Consider the following 27,047-nt stretch of genomic DNA (forward strand, 5'->3'; position numbering starts at 1 on the left):
TTGTTGAGAAGCGTACGAACACTACGACTGCTCCAGGAGTGCAGGAGCTCCATCGTGCATGAACCACATGTTGTGTCGTACTTGTAAAGGCACATGTTCTAGCAGCACAGGTAGAGTATCCCATATGAAATCATGATAACGTGCTCCATTGAGCGTAGGTGGAAGAACAAACAAAAATGAGCTCTAACATGGAAATTAAGCGTTTCCGGACACATGTCCACATAACATCTTTTCTTTATTTGTGTGTGAGGAATGTTTCCTGAAAGTTTGGCTGTAACTTTTTGTAACACCCTGTATAGCCATGTACTCTGCACTGACTTAGAAGCTCAACCTTTCTCCACGTCAAAAGACCATACACCTTAATATGTGAGATACATTTCAACTTGATATGTCTACCAGTTCCTGAGAAAAAGGGTTTCGAACAGTCGGACGGACAGACAGATGGACAACAAAGCAATCCTATAGGAGTTCTGCTTTTACTGACTGAACCACAGAATCCTAAAAGTGGATGGTGATCATGATCGTGTTATGTGTGTGTGTGTGTGTGTGTGTGTGTGTGTGTGTGTGTGTGTGTGTGTTTTCAGCGTCTCCTCCTAAGCCATTCGAACGATTTCAACCAAAATTAGTAAACATCTATTTATTGCCTGGAAAGAAGTGCTATGGGGGTAAGAACCAACTAGCTTCCACAGGAGTAGATAGGAGTAGTTGTGGGAGTTTTGTAAGGCCTATCTATGCTTCCCAGCAAGACATGTGCGTTTTGTGGGTAGTATCAAAATACATCCCTGGCACAATATGTGTGGATGGACATGATTGGGAAGGGAGAGATAGGAGAATGAGAGGTGTAGAGAGAGAAGATTGGGTGAGGTGGACATAGAAAGGAAGAGGAGGTAATGTCCCAAAAGAAAGGATCGGAGTGGATGGACAGAAAGAGGGAGATGGGGCAGGAGGAGATGGTTAAAGATAGAAGAGTTGGAGACGGACAGAGAGGGAGGGAGAGGGAGGTATAGGAGGCACGTGGAAGATCGGTAATGAGCAGATGGGAAAGGAGAGGAGGAGATGGAGAAGGTTGGAGATTGACAGGGAGTGTGGGATGGAGGAATTGGCCATAGAGAGGGGGAGGATCAGACGATAGAGGGCGAGGGGAAGGTGTGATGGATAGAAAAAGGGAGAGGAGGAGACATATAGAGAGAGGTGGAGAAGGAGATGGTCAGAGAAGGAAGAGGAAGAGCAGGAGGCAGGTGGAAGATGGAGAGGAGTAGTGTGCAGGTAAAATGAGGAAGAGAGAGGAGAAAGAGATAGAAAGAGAGAGGAGAGAGGAAGATATGTTAGGAGAGAGAGGGAGGAGGAAAAGCACAGAGAGTGGGGGGAGACTAGGGTACGCAAATAGACAGGGAAGAGGAGGAGATGGACAAAGAGATATGGGAAGAACAAGGAAAGTCATGGACAGAGAGAGAGGAATGTGCAATAGGCAATGTGTCCAAGAAATGTTGTGACAAATTTTAAGGGGTTGTGAGGGATGTCTTGAGCAACAACTCGAGGACAGGAACCCGATTCCGGAAACGTTGTCCAACGACGCTACAGAGCATCGAAGTTGTAGGCGCCGGCACCTGCCACTAGGCCAACCCTTCGACAGCAAACGTAACTTTGTATGCTGACGGACCTTAGGCAGAACGTCTCGAAATGTTGACTGTAATTCAGTGATTGCGACTGACTGCCACAATCGCCAGTGGAGAAGACGGAGTTAGCTGCTGCGCAGAAAGGCATTGTCTACTATGAATGTGATACTCTGTTGTCTCAGTACATGACGGTCTCTGACATGGGTTTCCATCTGCAGGGTATCTTTTTTTTGCAATCTTCCAAAATCTCCAATGTTTTTCAGTGTACAGTAGAAAAACGAACTGCAGATGGAAACCCGTGTCCAAAACAGCCATCCACCAAGACAACAGATCACCACATTCGTAGAAGACAAGGCCCTATGTACACAGCATCTAGCCCCTTATTCCCCATGGGCGATCGTGGCAACCGGTCGCGATAAATTAATTACCCCCTACGGTCCGTCAGCGTGTAAAGACACATTTGCTGTATGTGCCGCACGGGTGCGCGAGTGAAGCAGAGGGGAAAAGGCTAGTACATACCGGGTTGTCCCTCTTAAAGCGTCGCCAGGCGCTATTTTCTCTGCTGTTTACTATTTCGTTTTTCGAATGTGCAGCTGAAGTCAGCCCAAACAAATATTGCTCATCACGTCTTTCATGCGACGCCCTGTGTCAACGGTAAGTGCCGGTTGGTTTCCCCTTACATGCGAAATGATTTTTAAAGTGGAAACGACGAAGCGGCCCTGCTGCAGAGCGGTAGCAGTCAGCGCGCTCCAGAGCGGTGGTGGAGTATTAATTATTCTTCGTGTTTTACTGTCCGTGTTAATACATACCGATAAAACGAATATCTCGCTATACTAAAATGGGACAGCTCTATCGAACGCATACAATAAACTCCACTTTAAAAATCATCATGTTTGTAATGGGAAACGATCTGACGCTTTCCGTCTGCACTGGGCGTCACATGAAAGACTTGATGGAGTGTATTTGTCTGCGCCGACATTAGCTACATATCGCAAGAACGAATCTGCAGATATCTGCCGAAATGTCGGACACTCTTGGACACTGCAAATGTGCTGCTCCAGATACGATCAGATTTCACTTATGTCTTACTTGTGCTACGGCCCACCGATGATTGATTATTATCCCGTATTACTCGCGGTGTATAGCTACAAGCTTCACAATTTATTAGACATGCTTCTTTTAACAGCTTCAATTGTCTTGGCCCGCTTAAAATCAATGAGTTTTCCCACTATGCTTCACCTCTGTACGGACAGTTACAAAAGCGAACATAAACCACATCATCTAGCACACTGCAGACTTTTCTCATTTTACTGTAAATGTGCTGCTCCAGATACGATCAGATTTCACTTATGTCGTACTTGTGCTACGGCCCACCGATGATTGATTATTATCCCGTATTACTCGCGGTGTATAGCTACAAGCTTCACAATTTATTAGACATGCTTCTTTTAACAGCTTCAATTGTCTTGGCCCGCTTAAAATCAATGAGTTTTCCCACTATGTTTCACCTCTGTACGGACAGTTACAAAAGCGAACATGAACCACATCATCTAGCACACTGCAGACTTTTCTCATTTTCTTATGACTGACGTAGAGAATGAGTGCTTTGTGTACTCGTATCGTAAAAAAAGTCGTGTTCGGGCGATAGGATTTTCTGTTACTTTGATAAATATTTGTGTTCAGTTTGTCCAACTTGATGGACCAATGATCCTGTGAGACTCTAAAATATACAGGAGTTCTCAGTTTTAACCTTAGGGTGCAAGTGATGACTTTAACGTGTAGCACTTTCACCATTCGAAACTAATAGCTTTAACAATGGGTTTATTTGCAACTTATCTGCATTTAAGATATATAAATTGTATGTATACTAATTCTCACTTTGAGAACATTTGTTTCATTCACAAGATTGCTGGAATTACAAATGGGAGGGAGCGCATTGCGACCTACCTTAATTGAGACACGTACAGCGCGTGGCGCGGCGAGTGGGATCGCGCAAACTGGGACGCGACGCGACGGTGACGCGACTGGCGGCTGCGCTTGGTCGCTTCACTTTGTTGTGGTTGTGGCACATTTTCTCGCGCCGCGCCGCGAGCCACTGCGGGAGGGGTGAAGCGGGGAGCGAGGAATCTGTCCATCCATATCCCCTCTTCGACACACTGTGCAGAGGCAGTGGCGGTTCAGTAGTTTTGGTACAGTACACAAATTACGTAGTGAATGGTGGGATTACCGGTGGTGATGCTAGCATTGATAGGGAAAGAAACACAAAGTAATGTGTAAGAGAGGAACTGCGAACCAACGACTTCACTTCGTTTTTTTGTTTGTTTGTTATGCTCATAATTAGCACCGTACATCATTCAGTGCTAGTCCATTGTGTATTTTACGAGTGTTGTCCAGAAAGTAAGTTCTGATCGGTCGCGAAATGGAAAACACAGTGAAAACTAGAAACGTTTCATTTGCAACAGTTAGGTACACCTTCCGTCTACTTCTCTACATAGTCGCCGCTCCAACTTCGAGTTTTGTCGTAGTGTTGTATCAAATTTCCAATATCCTCGTCATAGAAATCAGCCGCCTGTACTTTCGGCCAGTTATCTGCACTGGTCTGTCTGTCTGTCTGTGCAAAAATTTTGCCTTCATAGCCAGCGGTTCTTGTGAACAGAGATGAGACTCAGGGGGGAGCCAATTACGGACTGTATTGCGGTGATCAAACACTACTCATCGGAAACGCTACAGGAGCGTCTTCATTACCCCTGCAGTGTGCGGCCGACAATTAGCATGAAGAAGGAATTGCTCGACAGTTGTGTTATGTGGGCTGCATGACAGGCGAAATCTCTAACCAGGCCCTCATACTCGGCGGGAGAAGCTGTTCCCTACGCATCTTTAAGTGCTCACTTTTCACTCACAACTGAAAAGAGCGACGCGACACGATCGACGGGGCATACTAGAGACACTGCCCAACACATCTGTGCAAAGCTTTACCGGATTTTCCCAGTGGTTTCCATTTCGCGATCGATTGGAACTTACTTTCTGGACAACCCTCGTATATCCTTAGAAACATAAGTCACGTTTTATAAGTAATAAAAATTAGCTGATGTAGTAACTTCTGTGCTTTCACCTAACCAAAGCAGTTATTTTTATCCAAGCACAGTTTACATACATAAAGGATTTATATAATTATCGTTGTTATTTTGCACTGAATCGAACGTTCTTCATCATAATGAGAGACAAGAGTCTTCTTTTATTACTGATAATTGTTTATCAATAACAAAAAGCTGTTTTAGATAAGCTAGACGAAGTATTGAAGCGAAGTTTGATGTGTATTTGTTTTGCAGCTTTTTTTAATTTGCTTTTCTTTGAGGAAACGGCGTTTTCTAGCGCTTTATGATAAATCTGTATTTTTTAAAAAATTTTACAACGACATCTCTCTTCTTCATGTTACAAACCAACAAATTTCGAAAAAAACCTGAATAAACTGACAATTTCAATTTTGGTATAAATAATGTTTATTTCTAAATAGGAGACAGGAGGATAACTACGTACAACAAAAATGTTCCATATGTTACGCAGCCCTTTATATATCCTCACTCAGTTTCTAGATAATTCACCACCTCCAGTTTCTAGGGGAGTCTAGTAAGGCACTGATCGCGTACTCAAACACCCAATAGATATGCAACATACGTAAGGTGCGGGTAATGCGGTTACGATCTTATCTGATCCAGCCTACAGTCTATGCTTATTTCTGGTTGTCTACGGCAGCCTACGGTAGTTTTGCATCTCTACCTACTATTGAAGTTTATTGTCATTGAGTAGTGTTTCGTTTTTCGCCATTTAAGCTCTCGATCTTTTTGTATTAATACATTATATTCAGAAGTTATTACACCTGTATGGCTTTTCTGTTTTGTTTCGTTATTTTCTTTTGTCAAGAACAATGTGCACTGTCGGCAGTCACTTTTAGTTTATCTAGATAGTTATAAAATACGTCTGAATGGATTTTCATCAAACATAGTGAACAATACTCCCGACTAACAAGCTTTGAAACACAAAAAGCTCCATTAAAATCGATCCATTAGCTTCACCACTACGACACTACGCACGACACACACACACACACACACACACACACACACACACACACACACACAAATGCGCGCATAGATGGACATTTCTGTCAAACTTATATAACATTCCTCCATTTTACTTCGGGAATCAAAAATAAAATTGATAGATGCTTGCAAATTTTATAATTCTTAAAATACAGAAAATTAATGTCAGTGTTCATCACATACCTCAAAAGTGCTACCAGTTTTCCTTCACTTACAATCGGGACTTGTGCATTACATCCGTTTGAGTCTATGCCGTGTTGTATGAGCGCATGTACTTCATGAAACTGCTTTCTAGTCATTCTGAAGTAATATGTAATATCAGTATCACTCGTCGTCATCGTAGTTTCAAATTGTCCACAGCTTTTCCTTTCAAACAAAATCTATTTACTTGGTGATTTGAATTTTTTATTCGTTAATGAATCAAGCAGCAGTTCCTTCGTCTTCATCATTTGTATCCGAATTTGTTTCATAACTCGAATCTAACAATAGTGACCCTTTCATTCGCGAGTCACACACTGTCAGTTTGGCAATCGTAGGTGAGTGACCAGTACCTGACATGTGTACGTCACTCGTCTTACGCGTCTCAATATGCGGATGTGCGGATGACACGACGAGACGTGTGGGACGTGCACGTCGTGCTGTTAGTGTCACTTCTACGTGTCTCAGTTTGCGATTAGATGGTATCCCGTAAAAGAGCAGCGTTTCAGAAGAGCTGACATCTATCCGAAATCAGTTGTACTGGTTAAACAGTGAAAGCATCGTAGATGTGACTTTCATAAATTTAGTGCCTAGCCACTAGTCAAACAATCATATTATAATTGTTATAACTAGAAAAGTACAGGATAATGTTTATTGGTTTCGTTGTCGAGAGAATACTGGTGACATTCGCACCAGCTGCTGACAGTTGCTTCTTTTACGTATTTAAAATGGATAGACGTAAGATTAGAAGTTACAGTTATGAGGTGATAACTTATGCCAAGTAACTTGTTATTTTTTTAGTTTTTTGGGTAACATTCTGGTTAGTAATTTCATTTAGAATTCATTGTGAGATTAGATTCAAAATATAGGTACCAGGCTAAGACGTTTAAGTAAAACGTAGGAGAAGCGGTACTAAATTAAACGTAACTCAGATTTTTGTTGCATTTCTTTTCGATAGTGAAAGAATAGATTATACTCGTGATTTGTACTGTTGAGAAATGTAAAATTTTGATTGCTGGTTAAGACTTAGTTTGATCTACGAACAGATTTTTATATTTATTGAAGAAATGATATCACTGAAGGATAGATTGTTTAAGCTTTGTTAGATAGATTAAACTGTCTATTATTGCAATAAACTTTTACAGGCACGCTGTGTGCCATTTTTAGTCAACATATCATGAATCCATGCTAATGGAAGCTTTATGGAAGCAGCTATACTCCTATTATTTACGTTCATTACAGGAATTTGAAAGTAAACCTGCTCTGAATGATCGTGTTGCTGACAATAAAATCAGTCACCATCGGATTTCGAATATTTCTTTTACGAAATGTAGGATCCAAGAGAAAGCCCAAACATAGTAACAAACTCTAAACAGTAATTATCGCTTACAGCAGCCATTTGTCAAACGTTTTGCTTAAATTTTGACGTAAATTTTATTTCGAAAACAAATGAGGTAATAGTAATATGTCATAGCGGTAAAGAGCTACACTATTACAATTCAAAAAACATCAGATACATTTCTTGCCTATAGATAATTTAATCAAACGACACTAGAGCTATGCTTTCATTGTGTGTGGCAGTCCATTTTCACTCACTCATTCTCCCCACCCATTATCTCTTTGTTTCTCTCTAACTGTCAATGTCTCCTGTCTCACAGCCACAGTGTCCTTCGTTCTGTTCTGCTACTTCTATTTCCTCTCACTCTCACAGTTTCCCTCTTGCTCTCTCTTGCTGCTACTATCTCATTCATTCTTTTCATTCTCTCTTACTGCTACTGTGGCTTCTCACTGTCACCATCCCTCTCTTCCTTCTTATTGTCATAGACCCTGTCCCTCATTATTACTGGTTGTTACCCAATTCCACTTTCCCTTTCGCTTTAATCCTCTCCCACTCGGACTGTCTCCTTTCTTTTCCTAACACTCTTTTGCATCCGGCAACTACGTCACTCACACAGTGTCCCTCTCTCTCTCTCTCACAATGCGTTTGTCTCATTCGCTCTGTTCGCAGCTCGTGGTCGTGCGGTAGCTTTCTCGCTTCCCGCGCCCGGGTTCCTGGGTTCGATTCCCGGCGGGGTCATGGATTTTCTCTGCCTCGTGATGACTGGGTGTTGTGTGCTGTCCTTAGGTTACTTAGGTTTAAGTAGTTCTAAGTTATAGGGGACTGATGACCATAGATGTTAAGTCCCATAGTGCTCAGAGGCATTTGAACATTTGAATCATTCGCTCTTCCTTCAGCACAGCCACTATCTACTATCTTCCAGTACTTACTACCTTTCCGCCTCTTTCCCACTGCCTATGTCTCCTTCTCTCTCAGCATAAAAAAGTGCGAAAATATTCACATACCAAAATTTTTGGATAAAATTTTAAAAGAACTGAGGAAGGCGGAATGAGGCAGGTGATACCACACTTTCTGGTCAGAGTCTCTTAAACAGGAAAATATTTACCTTTCTTGTGCTCCAAGAGGAGCATTTTTCCGCTGATTCCCTTCTTTTTCCTGCCACATCAGGGCATGTCACTCACATGAAAAGAAATTTATTTTATGTGCACAAATATTTTGCATGTGCTTCAACATGGAGTTCCAAGAACCCTTCTGATAATAACAGAGGCACTTTACAGCTTATTTCTCCATGCCATATCACTTTATAAACTGCGTTTTAGTCTCACACCGCATTTTACGTGTACAAGTAAAGTAACTTTGAACATATCTATCTTGGAAATGGCTAAATCTATCAAGAATATTTTCAAGGTTGTTCGAGATCTGGATCTTGGGTATATACCGTAAAAGTTCCAGCTTTCTTCTGTGCATAACCGTCTTGGAATCCGCGACTAGTGTTTTATCCGCTGCTGATGGCGACAAAATGGGGAAACACGACATTTTGGAGTTTCCTAAGTAACCGCCCACGAATTTACGCAAATGCATCATTCGTTCAATCAATAGTATACGCGTCCGTTAAATTAAATCATATGATTGACACTGGTATACCCGTCGTCAATCAATTTATTTAATTTTACGTGCATATTTTATTTTCACGACTGGGGTAACTTTGAACCCCCTGTATCAGGGGAAGGGATAAACATATAAAGAAAATTTTTAAGGTTGTTGGAGAGTGTGATCTTAAGAATGTATTGTAAAAGTTACAGCCATTTTCTGAGCGTAGCCATCTTGGAATCCTCGACGGGGTTTTGGTCCGCTGGTGACAATGAAGATATAGTGAAAAACCCCTTTTTTGTATTCCGAGGAACCACCCATGAACTAATGGTGCCTTCTTAAGTCCCATCACGCCCAGAGACGACCACATGAAACGCAAAAGGAACCTACCTCTGCAGGAGGGAGGGTGTGATAATACTTTAACCATGGACTATAGGATATTAGGCCTAACACTAAGACGATCATTCCGTTGGGTATACAAATGGCTCCTATCCTATAGAAACAGAGGTATGAGCACCGAAGAATCTCTTTTTAATGCACGACGTTTTCGAACATATTGGTAAGCATGCCATCGTATGGATACCGATGTCTATTGGGTATAGCGAAATCGTGGTCTGATTGAAGTACATATATGAAAAAAAGTTTTGCATCGCCTCGGTTCAGAAAGTTCCGGAACCTGTACAGAAAATTGGAATAGAAATCAACATAAACACCATTTCCACACTTTTTATTCCTCATGAAAACCACACACTGAATGATGTACCACCACACAGCGAGACCTTGAGAGGTGGTGATCGAAATTGCTGTACGCACCGGTACCTCTAATACCCAGTGGCACGTCCTATTGCAATGATGCATGCCTGTATTCGTCGTGACATACTACTCACAAGTTCATCAAGGCACTGTTGGTCCAGATTGTCCCAATCCTCAACAGCGATTCGGCGTAGATCCCTCAGAGTGGTTGGTGGGTCACATAGTCCATAAAATGCCACTTTCAATCTATCCCAGGCATGTTCGATAGGGTTCATGTCTGGAGAACATGCTGGCCCTCTAGTCGAGCAATGTCGTTATCCTGAAGGAAGCCATTCACAAGATGTGCACGATGGAGGCCCGAATTGTCGTCCACGAAGACGAATATCTCGCCAATATGCTGCCGATATGGTTGCACTATCGGTCGGAGGATGGTATTCACGTATCGTACAGCCGTTACGGGGCCTCCCATGACCACCAGCGGCGTACGTCGGCCCCACATAATGCCACCCCAAAACAGTAGGGAACCTCCACCTAGCTGCACTCGCTGGACAGTGTGTCTAAGGCGTTCAGCCTAACCGGGTTTCCTCCAAACACATCTCCGGCGATTGTCTGGTTGAAGGTATATGCGACACGCATCGGTGAAGAGAACGTGATGCCAATCCTGAGCGATCCATTCGGCCTGTTGTTGGGCCCATCTATACCACGCTGCATGGTGTGGTTGCAAAGATGGATCTCGCCATGGACGTCGGGAGCGAAGTTGCGCATCATTCAGCCTATTGCGCACAGTTTTAGTCGTAACACGACGGCTTGTGGCTGCACGTAAAGCATTATTCAACATGGTGGCGCTGCTGTTAGGGTTCCCCCCGAGCCATAATTCGTAGGTAGCGGTCATCCACTACAGTAGTAGCCCTTGAGTGGCCTGAACGAGGCATCTCACTGACAGTTCCTGTCTCCCTGTATCTACTCCACGTCCGAACAACATCGCTTTGCTTCATGCCGAGACGCCTGGACACTTCACTTGTCGAGAGCCCTTCCTGGCACAAAGTAACAATGCGGACGCGACCGGCGGTATTGACCGATAGGCATGCTTTAACTACAGACAACACGAGCCGTGTACCTCCTTTCTGGCGGAATGACTGGAACTGATCGGCCGTCGGACCCCCTCCGTCTAATAGGCGCTGCTCATGCATGGTTGTTTAGATCTTTGGGCGGGTTTAGTGACATCTCTGAACAGTCAAAGGGACTGTATCTGTGATACAATATCCACAGTCAACGACTTTCTTCAGGAGTTCCGGGAACTGTATTGAATCAAAACTGTTTTTGATGTGTGTATAACGTCGTTTGCTCTTTTTTGCATTAAGACGAAAACTGTAATACTAATCTTACGTTCTTGTTTTTACATATGTATTAACTAATAACTGCAAACGTGCGTACTTTTTCGTTTTGCGGTTGTAAACTTCTAGGAGAATGGAGGCACGCTTAATTTTGATAGGTAAGCATCAAAAACTCACGTGACGTGAAAGGCATTGTATGTGTCCAGTAGTACTCTCTTGGGATCAGGAGTAGTTGACCACTAGGTAATGTCCTTGACATTTGCTAAGCAGTAACTGCCACTTGCTAAGGAATAACTGTCAATTGCTATGGAACAACGAGCAATTGCTGCGGAACACCCGATCAATTATAGTAAAAGAAAATGTAGACGTGTTGTTGTTGTTGTTGTTGTTGTTGTCTTCAGTCCTGAGACTGGTTTGATGCAGCTCTCAATGCTACTCTATCCTGTGCAAGCTTCTTCATCTCCCAGTACCTACTGCAACCTACATCCTTCTCAATCTGCTTAGTGTATTCATCTCTTGGTCTCCCTCTACGATTTTTACCCTCCACGCTGCCCTCCAATGCTAAATTTGTGATCCCTTGATGCCTCAGAACATGTCCTACCAACCGGTCCCTTCTTCTTGTCAAGTTGTGCCACAAACTCCTCTTCTCCCCAATTCTATTCAAAACCTCCTCATTAGTTATGTGATCTAACCATCTAATCTTCAGCATTATTCTGTAGCACCACATTTCAAAAGCTTCTATTCTCTTCTTGTCCAAACTATTTATCGTCCATGTTTCACTTCCATACATGGCTACACTCCATACAAATACTTTCAGAAACGACTTCCTGACACTTAAATCTATACTCGATGTTAACAAATTTCTCTTCTTCAGAAACGCTTTCCTTGCCATTGCCAGTCTACATTTTATATCCTCTCTACTTCGCCCATCATCAGTTATTTTGCTCCCCAAATAGCAAAACTCCTTTACCACTTTAAGTGTCTCATTTCCTAATCTAATTCCCTCAGCATCACCCGACTTAATTCGACTACATTCCATTATCCTCGTTTTGCTTTTGTTGATGTTGGTTTTATATCCTCCTTTCAAGACACTGTCCATTCCGTTCTTCCAAGTCCTTTGCTGTCTCTGACAGAATTACAATGTCATCAGCGAACCTCAACGTTTTTATTTCTACTCCATGGATTTTAATACCTACTCCGAACTTTTCTTTTGTTTCCTTTACTGCTTGCTCAATATACAGATTGAATAACATCGGGGATAAGCTATAACCCTGTCTCACTCCCTTCCCAACCGCTGCTTCCCTTTCATGCTCCTCGACTCTTATAACTGCCATCTGGTTTCTGTGCGAATTGTAAATAGCCCTTCGCTCCCTGTATTTTACCCCCGCCATCTTTAGAATTTGAAAGAGAGTATTCTAGTCAACATTGTCGAAAGCTTTCTCTAAGTCTACAAATGCTAGAAACGTAGGTTTGCCTTTCCTTAATCTATTTTCTATGATAAGTCGTAGGGTCAGCATTGCCTCACGTGTTCCAACATTTCTGCGGAATCCAAACTGCTCTTCCCGAGGTCGGCTTCTACCAGTTTTTCCATTCGTTTGTAAAGAATACGAGTTAGTGTTTTGCAGCTGTGACTTATTAAACTGATAGTTCGGTAATTTTCACATCTGTCAACACATGCTTTCTTTGGGATTGGAATTATTATATTCTTCTTGATGTTAACCGCAGCAAAGCCTGTGCACGAAAATGATTATTCTTTTACCGTCGCAAAACTAGACTCTAAATTATCATTGCTATTTTATGACTGGTTCAGTACTTTCATTAATGTTGTTATAATCAGTATCTATTTTCCGTAAATGTATACATGGAAATGGGTGTATGCTGCTGAAAATCAATAAATAATAATAAATTACAATTTTGTATATCTGAATATTCCCTTTACAGATATTCCTATTCGATGTTCCCCTTCGGAGTAACTGACTCCAATTAAATAATGTAGAACATCGCTAATACTTCCCCTCAAGGGGCGGAGGATACGTATGGGGGGGGGGGGGGGGGGGCGGGGCCGCCCGCATTGCCACCCGCGCCGCCCCCGCCAGTCAGCCCGCACGCTATTCGTTCGTTTCTTTTGCCAGTCGACTGAATCGAGTTATCGAGTAGTTGTACTTTCCTATGTAGCATGCGCGTCCGCGTCATCGTATTTTATACGTTTCTGTCTGGCACGTAGATAGCTAACACATACCTACGAGAAAAGTCGCAGCCATTCTAGTGACCTCGATACCTTATTATGTCTGGCATTTGTTCGAGAAAAATTGCGAATGTTCTACTGTTTCCTTGTACAGAGAACCTTTGATACGTAGAGTCATAAATACGGACTATTAGCCAAATAGGAAGTTAGTTTATATTAACAAACAGAAATATTAAGACTGAAGAATGAATAAGTAAAAAGTCCTAGTTGTAGCAAGTGCAAGTGTGAAGATTAGTCAAGAGAGAGAGTGATCAGTTGATTGTGAAGAGAAACACAATTGTAACTTTTTTATATCATTAGATAGAATTGTCTTGTATATATGTATAATCAGTTTAAATAAAACTTTCTTAACCTTTGCACTTGATTATTCTTTATTATGGTAAAAGTAAAGGCAGCACAAGATATCTTTAGCGCCCCCTCCTTGAGGTTTTTCTGTATTCGCCTCTGTCCCCTACTGGTCCAAAAGCATGGTCGGAGTGCAAAAAAAAAAAGTCCGATTATCAGAGGAACACTTTTATTGGCTCGCAACATCACAATACAGTATAGTAAAACTTTAATTTTCAACTGGGAATGCTGTCTAAAATATTGTTCCATATTAAAAGAGTAGCAAATCGAAAAGGAAACGTCGACACACTTAAAAAATCTTGAACGAATCTGTAATGTAATGTAGAGTCTGGACTGTAAAATACGTCTGTATCGTACGGCAAAAGAATGCTGCTGTGAGTGAAAGTTTAACCGGTAGGCATATCTTATTACAGTACCAAAGTGAAACGCAACTAATTTTCAATTAAGTGTTTAAATCTTGAGTCATACAGTAAAAAAATGTTCTGTTCTTAAGCAGGAAGAAAGAAATCTATAATCAGCGTTTGCTTAGCAACCAAAAACCTTGATTTTGCCTCGATGTTGCGTCATTACCTGTCCAAAAATGTTTTTCGGGATAAACGTAGAGTATATTTAGATGTATTGAAATACTATATCAGATGCAATTGTAGCATCTGTATGTGATACTCGTGCCATAGGTTTACTGTCTTCGTTGCCGTGATCATCTTTCTCGTTCTCATCGGTTCTTCAGTTTAAAGCGCAATGATATGATCGTCAGTTGATTCTTCTTCCACTGGGCAGTCGACGTCAGATTCCTGATGCACTCAATTACGTCACCGGGCTCAACGATCGATTGTAAGGTTTGCAAATGCCTCAAAATCGCTTGAGTGTCTACGTCTTCACTTTCATCGCTTGTTGCATGGTCTGTTTCATCTTGATTCTCACCAGTCCTTTCTTCTGATGTTTCATCTTTAATTTCATTCATTTTTGGCTACAGTTCGGGTCAAGATATTTCAAGGGTTTATGCCGGCATTTCTTCCCACACTTCGGCAATTGTATAAATCACATCTTTTATATTTATTGATTTCATCGCTTGAAACCAGCTTTTGCCTTCTTTAGTCCTCTCTAAAATTGATCAAATGTATTTTCGACAATATCACTACTTCAGCTACTCACTGACTCCTGATCCATTGGTTGGACTAGATCTATCACGTTGGCAGGAAGAAATAAAGCTTTTATTTCACATTTTAAAATTCAGGTTCACATGGATGAGACGTCGCATTTTCGAGTATAAATATGATAAGTGTATGGAGTTTCTTCTTTGCTTTTAGGTCTTCTGTAACGTCAGGGACTAATTGATCGTAAAACTACTCCTTAAAGAGGCCGAATTCCATCCATGTTGACTCCTGGTTACGATGATATACAGGTAGTGATGCGATATTAATATATTTAACGCCTGTTTTTCTTTTGCATTTCCGATCGCAAACAAAGGCATCTTTTGACTACCATTAGCGATACTACAGAGAGCAATAGTAATTCTGTCTTTATCAAGTTTTGTACCTGTTACGAACTGAATACTTATGGGAACATCTTTTAGTTCAGGCCAGACTCATCGGCGTTATAAGCCTGGTCAAGGGTCAAGTTAAGCTCTTTAACTAAGTTTTCAAATTTCAGAACTAATTCATTGGCAGCTCTTTAGACAGCAGAAAGCTTCTGGCCCGAAATAATTACACTCCTGGAAATGGAAAAAAGAACACATTGACACCGGTGTGTCAGACCCACCATACTTGCTCCGGACACTGCGAGAGGGCTTTACAAGCAATGATCACACGCACGGCACAGCGGACACACCAGGAACCGCGGTGTTGGCCGTCGAATGGCGCTAGCTGCGCAGCATTTGTGCACCGCCGCCGTCAGTGTCAGCCAGTTCGCCGTGGCATACGGAGCTCCATCGCAGTCTTTAACACTGGTAGCATGCCGCGACAGCGTGGACGTGAACCGTATGTGCAGTTGACGGACTTTGAGCGAGGGCGTATAGTGGGCATGCGGGAGGCCGGGTGGACGTACCGCCGAATTGCTCAACACGTGGGGCGTGAGGTCTCCACAGTACATCGATGTTGTCGCCAGTGGTTGGCGGAAGGTGCACGTGCCCGTCGACCTGGGACCGGACCGCAGCGACGCACGGATGCACGCCAAGACCGTAGGATCCTACGCAGTGCCGTAGGGGACCGCACCGCCACTTCCCAGCAAATTAGGGACACTGTTGCTCCTGGGGTATCGGCGAGGACCATTCGCAACCGTCTCCATGAAGCTGGGCTACGGTCCCGCACACCGTTAGGCCGTCTTCCGCTCACGCCCCAACATTGTGCAGCCCGCCTCCAGTGGTGTCGCGACAGGCGTGAATGGAGGGACGAATGGAGACGTGTCGTCTTCAGCGATGAGAGTCGCTTCTGCCTTGGTGCCAATGATGGTCGTATGCGTGTTTGGCGCCGTGCAGGTGAGCGCCACAATCAGGACTGCATACGACCGAGGCACACAGGGCCAACACCCGGCATCATGGTGTGGGGGGCGATCTCCTACACTGGCCGTACACCACTGGTGATCGCCGAGGGGACACTGAATAGTGCACGGTACATCCAAACCGTCATCGAACCCATCGTTCTATCATTCCTAGACCGGCAAGGGAACTTGCTGTTCCAACAGGACAGTGCACGTCCGCATGTATCCCGTGCCACCCAACGTGCTCTAGAAGGTGTAAGTCAACTACCCTGGCCAGCAAGATCTCCGGATCTGTCCCCCATTGAGCATGTTTGGGACTGGATGAAGCGTCGTCTCACGCGGTCTGCACGTCCAGCACGAACGCTGGTCCAACTGAGGCGCCAGGTGGAAATGGCATGGCAAGCCGTTCCACAGGACTACATCCAGCATCTCTACGATCGTCTCCATGGGAGAATAGCAGCCTGCATTGCTGCGAAAGGTGGATATACACTGTAGTAGTGCCGACATTGTGCATGCTCTGTTGCCTGTGTCTATGTGCCTGTGGTTCTGTCAGTGTGATCATGTGATGTATCTGACCCCAGGAATGTGTCAATAAAGTTTCCCCTTCCTGGGACAATGAATTCACGGTGTTCTTATTTCAATTTCCAGGAGTGTATATTTTGCATGCCATGGCGTTTTTCGCGCCAATGTAACCAGTCTTCGCTCACTGCAAACATTTCATTTTTAAGTAATTTTTCGTACAAGAACAGTACCTTTCCTTTTATGATTTCCCCGAACAACGCTGGTCCTTTTCTCCTCTCCTGCTCAGATCACACTCACAAAGCTTTGTCTCGAATTTCACTTTTAGCTTTCTTCAGTCTTGCGTTTTTTTAGTCCTTTCACGTCACCGACTGTCATTGTATGACTTTCAAGTGTTTTCGTAGTTTTTCCCGTCTTCTACAGTTGTTATGCCAATCTCTGGCTCACACGCAATGTTTTGAAGAGACTCGCCTAACCTAACTTTTTAAGCATTTCCAAATTCTCATCTAAAGACATCGTCACATGATTACGTTTAATACATATCAAGTTTAGTTTCACACGCTTTAGCACGTGAAAAAAGCACTGTTACTAATTTACGAAACAAATGCATTCACAATAAAATTACTGAGCGATTAGAAACAAGTTATTTCCTACTAAAACTTATCGAGCTACCGCAACTATGAGTGGTCAGCTGGCTACTGAACCATATAGTGGACGATGTGTCATCGAGAAGTCCTGACGAGCACCGGTAAGTATTTGAAAATGTATCGGGATATTAATTTTGTTTCAGGATATATACAAAAACCAGTGCTGTGGAATTATCATTCGGTATCATACAAGCAGAACTTAAACATAAAATTAGTTTAGCGATGGCCTACCGTGGTGGCCGAGCGGTTCTAGGCGCTACAGTCTGGAACCGCGCGACCGCTACGGTCGCAGGTTCGAATCCTGCCTCGGGCATGGATGTGTGTGATGTCCTTAGGTTAGTTAGGTTTAATTAGTTCTAAGTTCTAGGGGACTGATGACCTTAGAAGTTACGTCCCATAGTGCTCAGAGCCATTTTTTAGTTTAGCGATGGATCGTGGTTCACCTCTGAGACCCCTCTGGAGCCCTCCTTGCACCTTCCGGTAGGGCAGCCTCTAATACTGTACATCTACATCTACATCTACATCTACATGGATACACTGAAAATCACATTTAAGTGCCTGGCACAGGGTTCATCGAACCACCTTCACGATTCTCTATTAATCCAATCTCGTATACCGCGCAGAAAGAATAAACACCTATATCTTTCCGTTCGAGCTCTGATTTCCCTTATTTTATCGTGGTTATCGTTCCTCCCTATGTAGGTCGGTGTCAACCAAACATTTTCGCATTCGGAGAAGAAAGTTGGTGATTGGAATTTTGCTAGAAGATTCCGTCGCAACGAAAAATGCCTTTCTTTCAATGATGTCCAGCCCAAATCCTGTATCATTTCTGTGACACTTCTCCTATATTTCGCGATAATACAAAACGTGCTGACCATCTTTGAACTTTTTCGATGTACCCCGTCAGTCCTATCTGGTAAGGATCTCACACCGCGCAGCAATATGCTAAAAGAGGATGCACAAGCGTAGTGTAGGCAGTCTCCTTAGTAGGTCTGTTACATTTTCTAAGTGTCGTGCCAATAAAACGCAGTGTTTGGTTAGCCTTCCCCATAACATTTTCTAAGTGTTCCTTCCAATTTAAGTTGTTCGTAATGGTAATACCTAGGTATTTAGTTGAATTTACGGCTTTTAGAGTAGACTGATTTATCGTGTAACCGAAGTTTAACGAGTTCCTTTTAGCACTCATTTGGATGACCTCACTCTTTTCGTTATTTAGATTCAACTGCCAATTTTCACAACATTCAGAGATCGTTTCTAAATCGTTTTGCAGTTTGATACACTGCTTGACAAGTGCTAAGGAAAAAATGACACTTAGTAGAATAACTGTCACCTGCTACGGAACAACCGACACTTGCTACGGAACAGTCGGCCAACGATGGTTAAAGAAAATGTAGAAGGCGGGACGAGTTAACTGCAGCAAAGCCTGTGCACGAACGTTCTGCGTACATTCGACAATTCATGCAGTACGGTATTTGACGAAGATTGTTGTGGAACCGATTAGTGCGACATTCCGTGTGGTACGGCAACAAGTCTGCAAGACGTCATTTGACTGCTTACGATCGTGGACGGGCAGTTGGACGACTCGAAGCCGGCCAAAGTGCCACTACTGTGGCCACAGTGATGGGTATGTCCAAAAGTGTCATCTCGCGATAAAAACAAAAAAAAAAAAAAAACCGCAGCTGAAAATGGAAATGCAATGTGAAAGCATGTAGGTGGTCGTAGACGGTGTAAGTAGGCTGTTTAGGTTTTTGTGTTGGTAACGCCACGTAGCTCTCTGTATTAAGATCACTGACTTTGCTGTGTGCCGTCTGTGGCTGGTTGAACTCATTGTTGGACTATTCGCTTGTGTAGTGTTGGGCAGTTGGATGTGAACAGCGCGTAGCGTTGCGCAGTTGGAGGTGAGCCGCCAGCAGTGGTGGACGTGGAGAGAGAGAGATGCCAGTTTTGAGAGGTTACTATAAGCGAACGATCTGGACGTGTGTCCGCCAGAGAAAGGATATATATATATATATATATATATATATATATATATATATATATATATATATATATATAGGGCTATTACAAATGATTGAAGCGATTTCATAAATTCACTGTAGCTCCATTCATTGACATATGGTCACAACACACTACAGATACGTAGAAAAACTCAAAGTTTTTTTCGGCTAAAGCCGCACTTCAGGTTTCTGCCGCCAGAGCGCTCGAGAGCACAGTGAGACAAAATGGCGATAGGAGCCGAGAAAGCGTATGTCGTGCTTGAAATGCACTCACATCAGTCAGTCATAACAGTGCAACGACACTTCAGGACGAAGTTCAACAAAGATCCACCAACTGCTAACTCCATTCGGCGATGGTATGCACAGATTAAAGCTTCTGGATGCCTCTGTAAGGGGAAATCAACGGGTCGGCCTGCAGTGAGCAAAGAAACAGTTGAACGCGTGCGGGCAAGTTTCACGCGTAGCCCGCGGAGGTCTACGAATAAAGCAAGCAGGGAGCTAAACGTACCACAGCCGACGGTTTGGAAAATCTTACGGAAAAGGCTAAAACAGAATCCTTACCGTTTACAATTGCTACAAGCCCTGACACCCAATGACAAAGTCAAATGCTTTGAATTTTCGGCACGGTTGCAACAGCCCATGGAAGAGGATGCGTTCAGTGCAAAACTTGTTTTCAGTGATGAAGCAACATTTTTTCTTAATGGTGAAGTGAACAGACACAGTGTGCGAATCTGGGCGGTAGAGAATCCTCACGCATTCGTGCAGCAAATTCGCAATTCACCAAAAGTTAACGAGTTTTGTGTTTAAAGTTTACGGCCCCTTTTTCTTCTGCGAAAAAAAAGGTTACAGGACACGTGTATCTGGACATGCTGGAAAATTGGCTCATGCCACAACTGGAGACCGACAGCGCCGACTTCATCTTTCAACAGGATGGTGCTCCACCGCACTTCCATCATGATGTTCGGCATTTCTTAAACAGGAGATTGGAAAACCGATGGATCGGTCGTGGTGGAGATCATGATCAGCAATTCATGTCATGGCCTCCACGCTCTCCCGACTTAACACCATGCGATTTCTTTCTGTGGGGTTATGTGAAAGATTCAGTGTTTAAACCTCCTCTACCAAGAAACGTGCCAGAACTGCGAGCTCACATCAACGATGCTTTCGAACTCATTGATGGGGACATGCTGCGCCGAGTGTGGGAGGAACTTGATTATCGGCTTGATGTCTGCCGAATCACTAAAGGGGCACATATCGAACATTTGTGAATGCCTAAAAAAACTTTTTGAGTTTTTGTATGTGTGTGCTAAGCATTGTGAAAATATCTCAAATAATAAAGTTATTGTAGAGCTGTGAAATCGCTTCAATCATTTGTAATAACTCATATATATATATATATCACGACTTTTGAACATTATTAGGGTAAATTCATTGTTTGTTCTCTACCAAAATCTTTCATTTGCTAACTATGCCTATCAGTAGTTAGTGCCTTCAGTAGTTAGAATATTTTATTTAGCTGGCAGTATTGGCGCTCGCTGGATTGCAGTAGTTCGAGTAACGAGGATTTTTATGAGGTAAGTGATTCACGAAAGGTATAGGTTATTGTTAGTCAGGGCCATTCTTTTGTAGGGATTATTGAAAGTCAGATTGCGTTGCGCTAAAAATATTGTGTGTCAGTTTAGTGATGATCAGAATAAGTAAATAGAGAAATATTTGAGTACGTTCAGTTTTACTCAGCTGTCTCTGTATCAAATAACGTAGAAGTTTACCAGCACAGTAATTTAATTTTTCAAAGGGGACGTTTCAACGGACCACCACACCACGAGAGGACCGACACGTAGGCCTAGTGGCGAAAGGGAACCGACGTTTCACTAGTAGGCAGATTGCTGCAGACGTTGAAACTAAAAAAGATATATGTGTCTCTGCCCGAACTATTTCGCAGCGATTAAATCCGGCTGGTCTGCATGCTCAGAAGCCTACTAAATTCATTCCACTTCAACCACATCATCGTTGAAAAAGAATCCTTTGGTGTAGGGAGCATGTTGGTTAGGACCAGCAACTGTGGTTCTGAGTGATGTCCGACAAATCCGCCGTCACCGTGGCAAGGGATTCTGGCCGACAGTTAGGATGGAGAGAGAGGGGAACACATTAAATATCAAAGAATGTTGACGAACGTCATCAGTATGACATAGGCGTTACGGTGTGGGCAGACATTATGTGCAATGGTCGATGCCACTGCATTCTTTGTGCGAGGTACTGTTACAGCACAGCGGTGTTGCAGGGAGGTTGTTACTCAGGATCATCTCCGTTTGTTTAGTGGTCGGCAGGTCCAGACTTTCTGTTTATTGACGACAATTCCCACCCACACAGGATCGCTGGGGTGTTACACACGCTAGAAAGTTAACGTATTGGAACCACTTCCTCTCCGAGCCGTGAAAGAACTGAAAACCGCCTTGAGAGAGGAGTGGGACAGTAATCCGTCAAGGAGTCCTCAAAAGTTTGGTAGCCAGCATCAGTAACACGTGCAAAATAGGTATTGCTTCCCTAGTAGTGCATGTTCCTTACTGAGAGTACGATGTCGACCTTTGTGTCGGTAGTTCAATCTATGTCAAACGTTATCTTTATTTTCATCTACTATCCTGCTTTCCCTCGTGATTAAATCTGTACCATTTCAAGTTATAAATACACCATCATACATGTACATCATACATGTACCGTGTTTGATGTTTTCTAACGTTGCTTGTGATTATTTCTGTCCAACAATATCCCTGTTCCCTAGCAATTATCAAGCAGTGTACGTCGTCTCTGACCCGGCATTTCAGAGTCTCGGAAGAGATAGCAAGTGACGCAAAATTTCTCGAAACTGCCTGTAGTTAGAGCAAGACAGCTGAGAGGAAAAGAACGTGTGCCGCTTCTCCGAATGGCTCATGTTTTGCTTAGATAACCTTGGAGTTAATCTACAGCGAGCTAGTAATGCACAACACCCACTGTATCGGTTTCCTGGTCGGCTGTGTCAATGGGAGCGGCGCCCCTAAAACGTCTGGTCAAATGCGGCAGTCAAGAAGTTGCATGAGGATTAAATGCAAATGAATAGAGGTCTGAAATATACTAACTGCTTCTCCATCTCTCTCTTTTCTCTCTCAATTTTTGTATCACTCAATGTCAGGTGGTTATGATCGTCTCTGTTGACGGCAAAGAAAGTGGTAGCTGTAAGCTATTCCACGTCTCTCTCACCACTAGTTCATGGAGACAGTTGAAAAGACGCTATTAGTTTGAAACCTTATGTATTTGGCCATTATGATTACCAAAACGACACAAACAGATATGAACCAGGCAACGTGTTAGTTGTTAGTTGTTCATATACTAAGTGATCTACAGTATCTTTGTATGCCCATAGGCCGCTGACATTTCCATGAGGTTAGCTCGTGGGAACATGTAAGATGGCCGCTGTACATTGTATGCCATGCTCCCCCTGGTAGCGCAGATGTTGTTGTTGGATGCAGTATAAATAAAGTAATGAGTGTTGGGACATTATAGCCATCGGACTATCAACGAAGATAAAATCCCGTCCAAACGGTGGCAATGTTGCTAAAAGACTTCTTATAGAAATAACAGATACATGTGCTCCATCTGGAATAGGCGTATGAACTATTAGACAAATATTAATAAGTTTCTAATACGTGTTTCATGTCGTGAAGATTAACCATCATCCGCGCCATGAGTGCTTCAGGAAACGCGAGCAAGCACGAACTTGATACTTGCGTGAGTAATTTCAATGTAATACACAGCGTACTTTAAACACGAATATTTCGCGGGTGGCTGAATATTCGCTTCTCATCATGTCCTGGACATTAAACTCATCCGCGATGCGACACATACGCGCGCCCTCGGCAACAGGAACTGAGTTTAAACAATTATTGTGAACTCTCCACACCAGGACGAAAAATGCCTGTTATAGACAAAACCCCATCTGTGAATAATTTTTATACCTGTATACCAAGTACAATGACGCTCACATTTACGGATGTTGTTTCTAGTCTCAATAGAAGCACAATTTTACCTCAGTTTCACGTGATTATCTGCCCCCCTCCCGAGTAGATATTAATTAGTTGCTGTAACGCATGCTGTTGATAAAATTGTAGTGCCTTGCTGTTTGCAGTATATCAGGTACATGGACATTATAGGTACCGGTCATCAGCGTAGTGAATGAATGCTGGGCACTTATATAGGCCGTTCCAGAAACGTTGCGACAAACTTCGAGGGACAGTAGAGGGTATTTTGAGGAACAAAACGAGGATAGCTACCCATGTTCGGATACGTCACCTAACGACGCTACAGAGCATCGAAATCTTGCATGCCGAAAAACTTGAGATTTTTTAGGGTTCCAAGAGAAAAATAAATTGCAGGTAGAAACCCGTGTTCGAAACCGTCATCCGCCGAGGTAGCAGAGCATCGCATTCGTAGGAGACAATGCCTTTCTGTACAGCAGCTAGCTGCATCTTCTCTACTGGCAATCGTGCAATCACTCACGATAACAAAATAACAAACAATATTGCAAGATGTTCCTCCTACAGCCTGTCAGCTACAAAGTCGCGTTTGCTGCCGAAGGGATCGTCTCTACAGCGTCGCGAGATGACGTTTCCGGACACGAGTTCCTATCCTCAATTTGTTCCTCAAGACACCCTCTACAACCCTTCGAAGTCTGTTGCAACATTTCTGGGATACCCTGTATACTTGCTGGGCCACTTACAAGTATCTTGTAAGTAGTGGCTCTAATAATACTCGATCTATCCTCTAGCGGCGTGAAAAAGAAGCAGGCACACTCTTGATGAAGTGGATCAAGGCTTCTTGTAGCATATGTTTCGTGAGGGTCTCAGCAGGGCTGGTTTAAGGGCGAAGCGCCACAACGGCCGCTTGGGCGATACGTTGAGAGGTGTTCCACAGACACCCAAGTGCCAAATTTGCTAGCAGGGTGTATTATAATTAGTTGCGAAAACTAACGCTGCTGGAAGTATATGATAATACTTGTCCAAGTAAACTAGGACACATTGCATACGCATTCGCAGTTACCTCGCAAACGGCTTATTTGCAGATCCAAGTTTACTGGCACGTTTTTTCCTCTGTCACTGAATACTTTCAGATTGTCAGTTATCATTGTAACTTGTGATCCATCATCATCACCATCATCATGATTTCCTTTCAGCGAGCCGGGTAAGAACTTTGTGAACGACATGCCTCCAATGATTTCTATCCCAAGTTACTCTTCTCCCCTTGACGTCATTAATCTGACCTGGTCACCCCTTCCTGGGCCGCTCAGTCGATCTTTTTCCTAGTACCTCCACTCCATATACTGACGTGAACAACCCAGTACACATATAATAAAAATATTTCTTTAAACTCTGTTAATGATCTCGAAAAAGTACCTTAAATGTAAATGAATTCTTTGTTCTTCTAATATTTAGCACTGGAATAATATTTAGAATTTTGTTTCTGCTACAGTGGAAAGTTTTTACCGAGGAAGCGATGAAACACAAGTAATGTCTGAGGGAGGCGGGGTTAAGTGTGGGGAAGGAAGGGCGAGAGAGTGACACCAAATGATATGTTGCTGGGGGGGGGGGGGGGGGGGGGGGTTCTCGAACCGCCCCTGGGTCTCAGTGGAGTAGCGTAAATTCGACATTCCAAAAGAACTCATTGATGCTCACTGAGATTCAGATCTGGATAATGAGATGATCTTACTATAATCGTGCCCCAGTTTCTATGTAAGGTACCTCGTCGCCTATTGCCACCAGTTGTGAGCTTCCGATCAACATGAGTGAATTATTTCAATCTTAAGTGGCTGCACTTCTATGACTCTTTAACGCAAGGACACCGTCACGATACATTCACGGTTGCTACTTTTTTTGTCTGCGAAAACACAATCTTGAAGATAAACTACTTTGGTAATTTGAACGGCTGTTCTTTCACACGAATTCACGGATGTCCTGATGAGTACGTCATTTGTTCACATTGATACGTGCCTGACAGTTTATTGAACAACGTATGTGCTTTGTGTTACATCATTTATGTAAGAACGGACTGCTGATATGTTCCTGTCAGAGCATTACAGTACGATGAGAAATACAACAAAATGCTGAAATAAGCCTGGAAAAGCAAAGATCGTTAAAGTTATCAGAGTTATTATTGTTATAATTTACTATTGTGTTCTGTTTATCTTTCTCCATATTTCGTCAGGTTTTATGCCAAATACGAGTAGTTGTCTGTTGCTGGTACATCCCTAAATCAATGCAACAATTCAAAAGGTACGTATTCAGGGTGATTACTTGATGATGTTACAACTTTCAGGGACGATGGAGGAGGGTACATTTATCGATCCGGGGTAAGGGACCACCCTGATCCGAAGACGACCAAGTCGAAAGACACGAGCAAAAATCGTTGTCATACCTCTGATGGGAGAATACATGTTCTGGTACTGTCGTTACTAAGACTGTATAGTAGGCAGCTTTCAGAGGTGGCAGTATGGACCAAGACAAGAAAAACATGTCTAGTAAATATGGGTTCTAGAAAGCATACTTTAAGAGCTATGACCACCTGTTCATTTTCTCTATTGTGGAACACATCTCTTCCACTAAACACGTGCAAATAGCTCTTAAGTTATGTATTTTAGAATCCATTTTACTGGACGTTTCTTCCTTATTTTGTTTCATATTACCCCCTACAGAAAACAGAAACAAAAGGACTCGCAGTAAAGGAAACGTGTTTGATATTACGTAGATGAACTTGGGCTCGTGTATCTTAAGGTATGCATTTTGGAGATGATGTTTACTAGACGTTTGTTTCTTATTTTAGTCCAGAACACCACCTCTGAAAGTTGACTGCCCAACAACATTAGCAACAACAGTAAGGTACACGTATTCCACCGTCAGAGGTAGCAAAACGGTTTTCGCTTACAGCTTTTGATCCCGTTGTTTCCGGATCAGTGTCCCTTACTACATATTGATACACTCACCCTTCCCATCAACCCTGAAAGTTTGCAACATTATCACGGAATCACCCTATATACTGGACACAACTGAACCTAGAAACTTCTGTGGCAGACCGTACCTGTGACGAAAAGCAGAGCGACGACTAGAGGCGCCCAGGGTATTAGCGAGCTGCGGCCCATGGCGGTCGTGTTGCGACTGACGCATCGCGGCAGATCTGCACAGAGGCGCCGTCTGATCCCTCCCTACAAGGCTATCTGCAGACTGACCTCGACCACACCGCAAGTCGGCAACATCAGTGACCGTCACGGTGCAAGGGGCATCACATGTAAGGGGGCAAACGCCGGCCGTCCACTGTAATGTAGGCAGCACACAAGCAGATCTGTCAAGGTATACTTACATGGAGGTGGGAGTCACACCTCAACGAGTCTTAATACCGTACCTGGTCATTGTATACTGTTCTCATGTTCTGTCTGGATGGTACTTAGAGACCTGCACAAGTAATCAATTATCTATCCGCAGTTTTTGGTTCAAATGGCTCTGAGCACTATGCGACTCAACTTCTGAGGTCATCAGTCGCCTAGAACTTAGAACTAATTAAACCTAACTAACCTAAGGACATCACACACATCCATGCCCGAGGCAGGATTCGAACCTGCGACCGTAGCGGTCACGCGGGTCCAGACTGAAGCGCCTTTAACCGCCGCAGTTTTTCAAACAGTTCTTACGGGACAAACAAAAAACATTTTACTGTTAATTTAGACACACATTAATTAATACGGATTGAATTGGAAACATCCCAAATGTGTACCAACAGCGTTTTGTCATTTTTTCAGTGTGTTACCAGTAGAATTTTTATAGCGTCTCACCTTTGTTTATACAGTATGGAACCGCGCGACCGCTACGGTA

The 27,047-nt window shown here is 43.1% G+C and overlaps 1 protein-coding gene across 1 annotated transcript in view; it reads right to left on the reverse strand.

The window, feature by feature from the left end:
* Positions 1 to 26,373, reverse strand: part of LOC124776504 (muscle M-line assembly protein unc-89-like) — a 105,205-nt gene extending 78,832 nt beyond the window's left edge. Inside the window, exon 1 of the mRNA XM_047251525.1 lies at positions 26,260 to 26,373. Coding sequence (XP_047107481.1) covers positions 26,260 to 26,320 — 61 coding nt within the window. The 5' untranslated portion in view covers positions 26,321 to 26,373. The remainder of the gene's footprint in view (positions 1 to 26,259) is intronic.
* Positions 26,374 to 27,047: the final 674 nt, after the last annotated feature.

The sequence above is a fragment of the Schistocerca piceifrons genome, chromosome 2 (genome assembly GCF_021461385.2).
Source record: "Schistocerca piceifrons isolate TAMUIC-IGC-003096 chromosome 2, iqSchPice1.1, whole genome shotgun sequence".
NCBI classification, from domain to species: Eukaryota; Metazoa; Arthropoda; class Insecta; order Orthoptera; family Acrididae; genus Schistocerca; species Schistocerca piceifrons.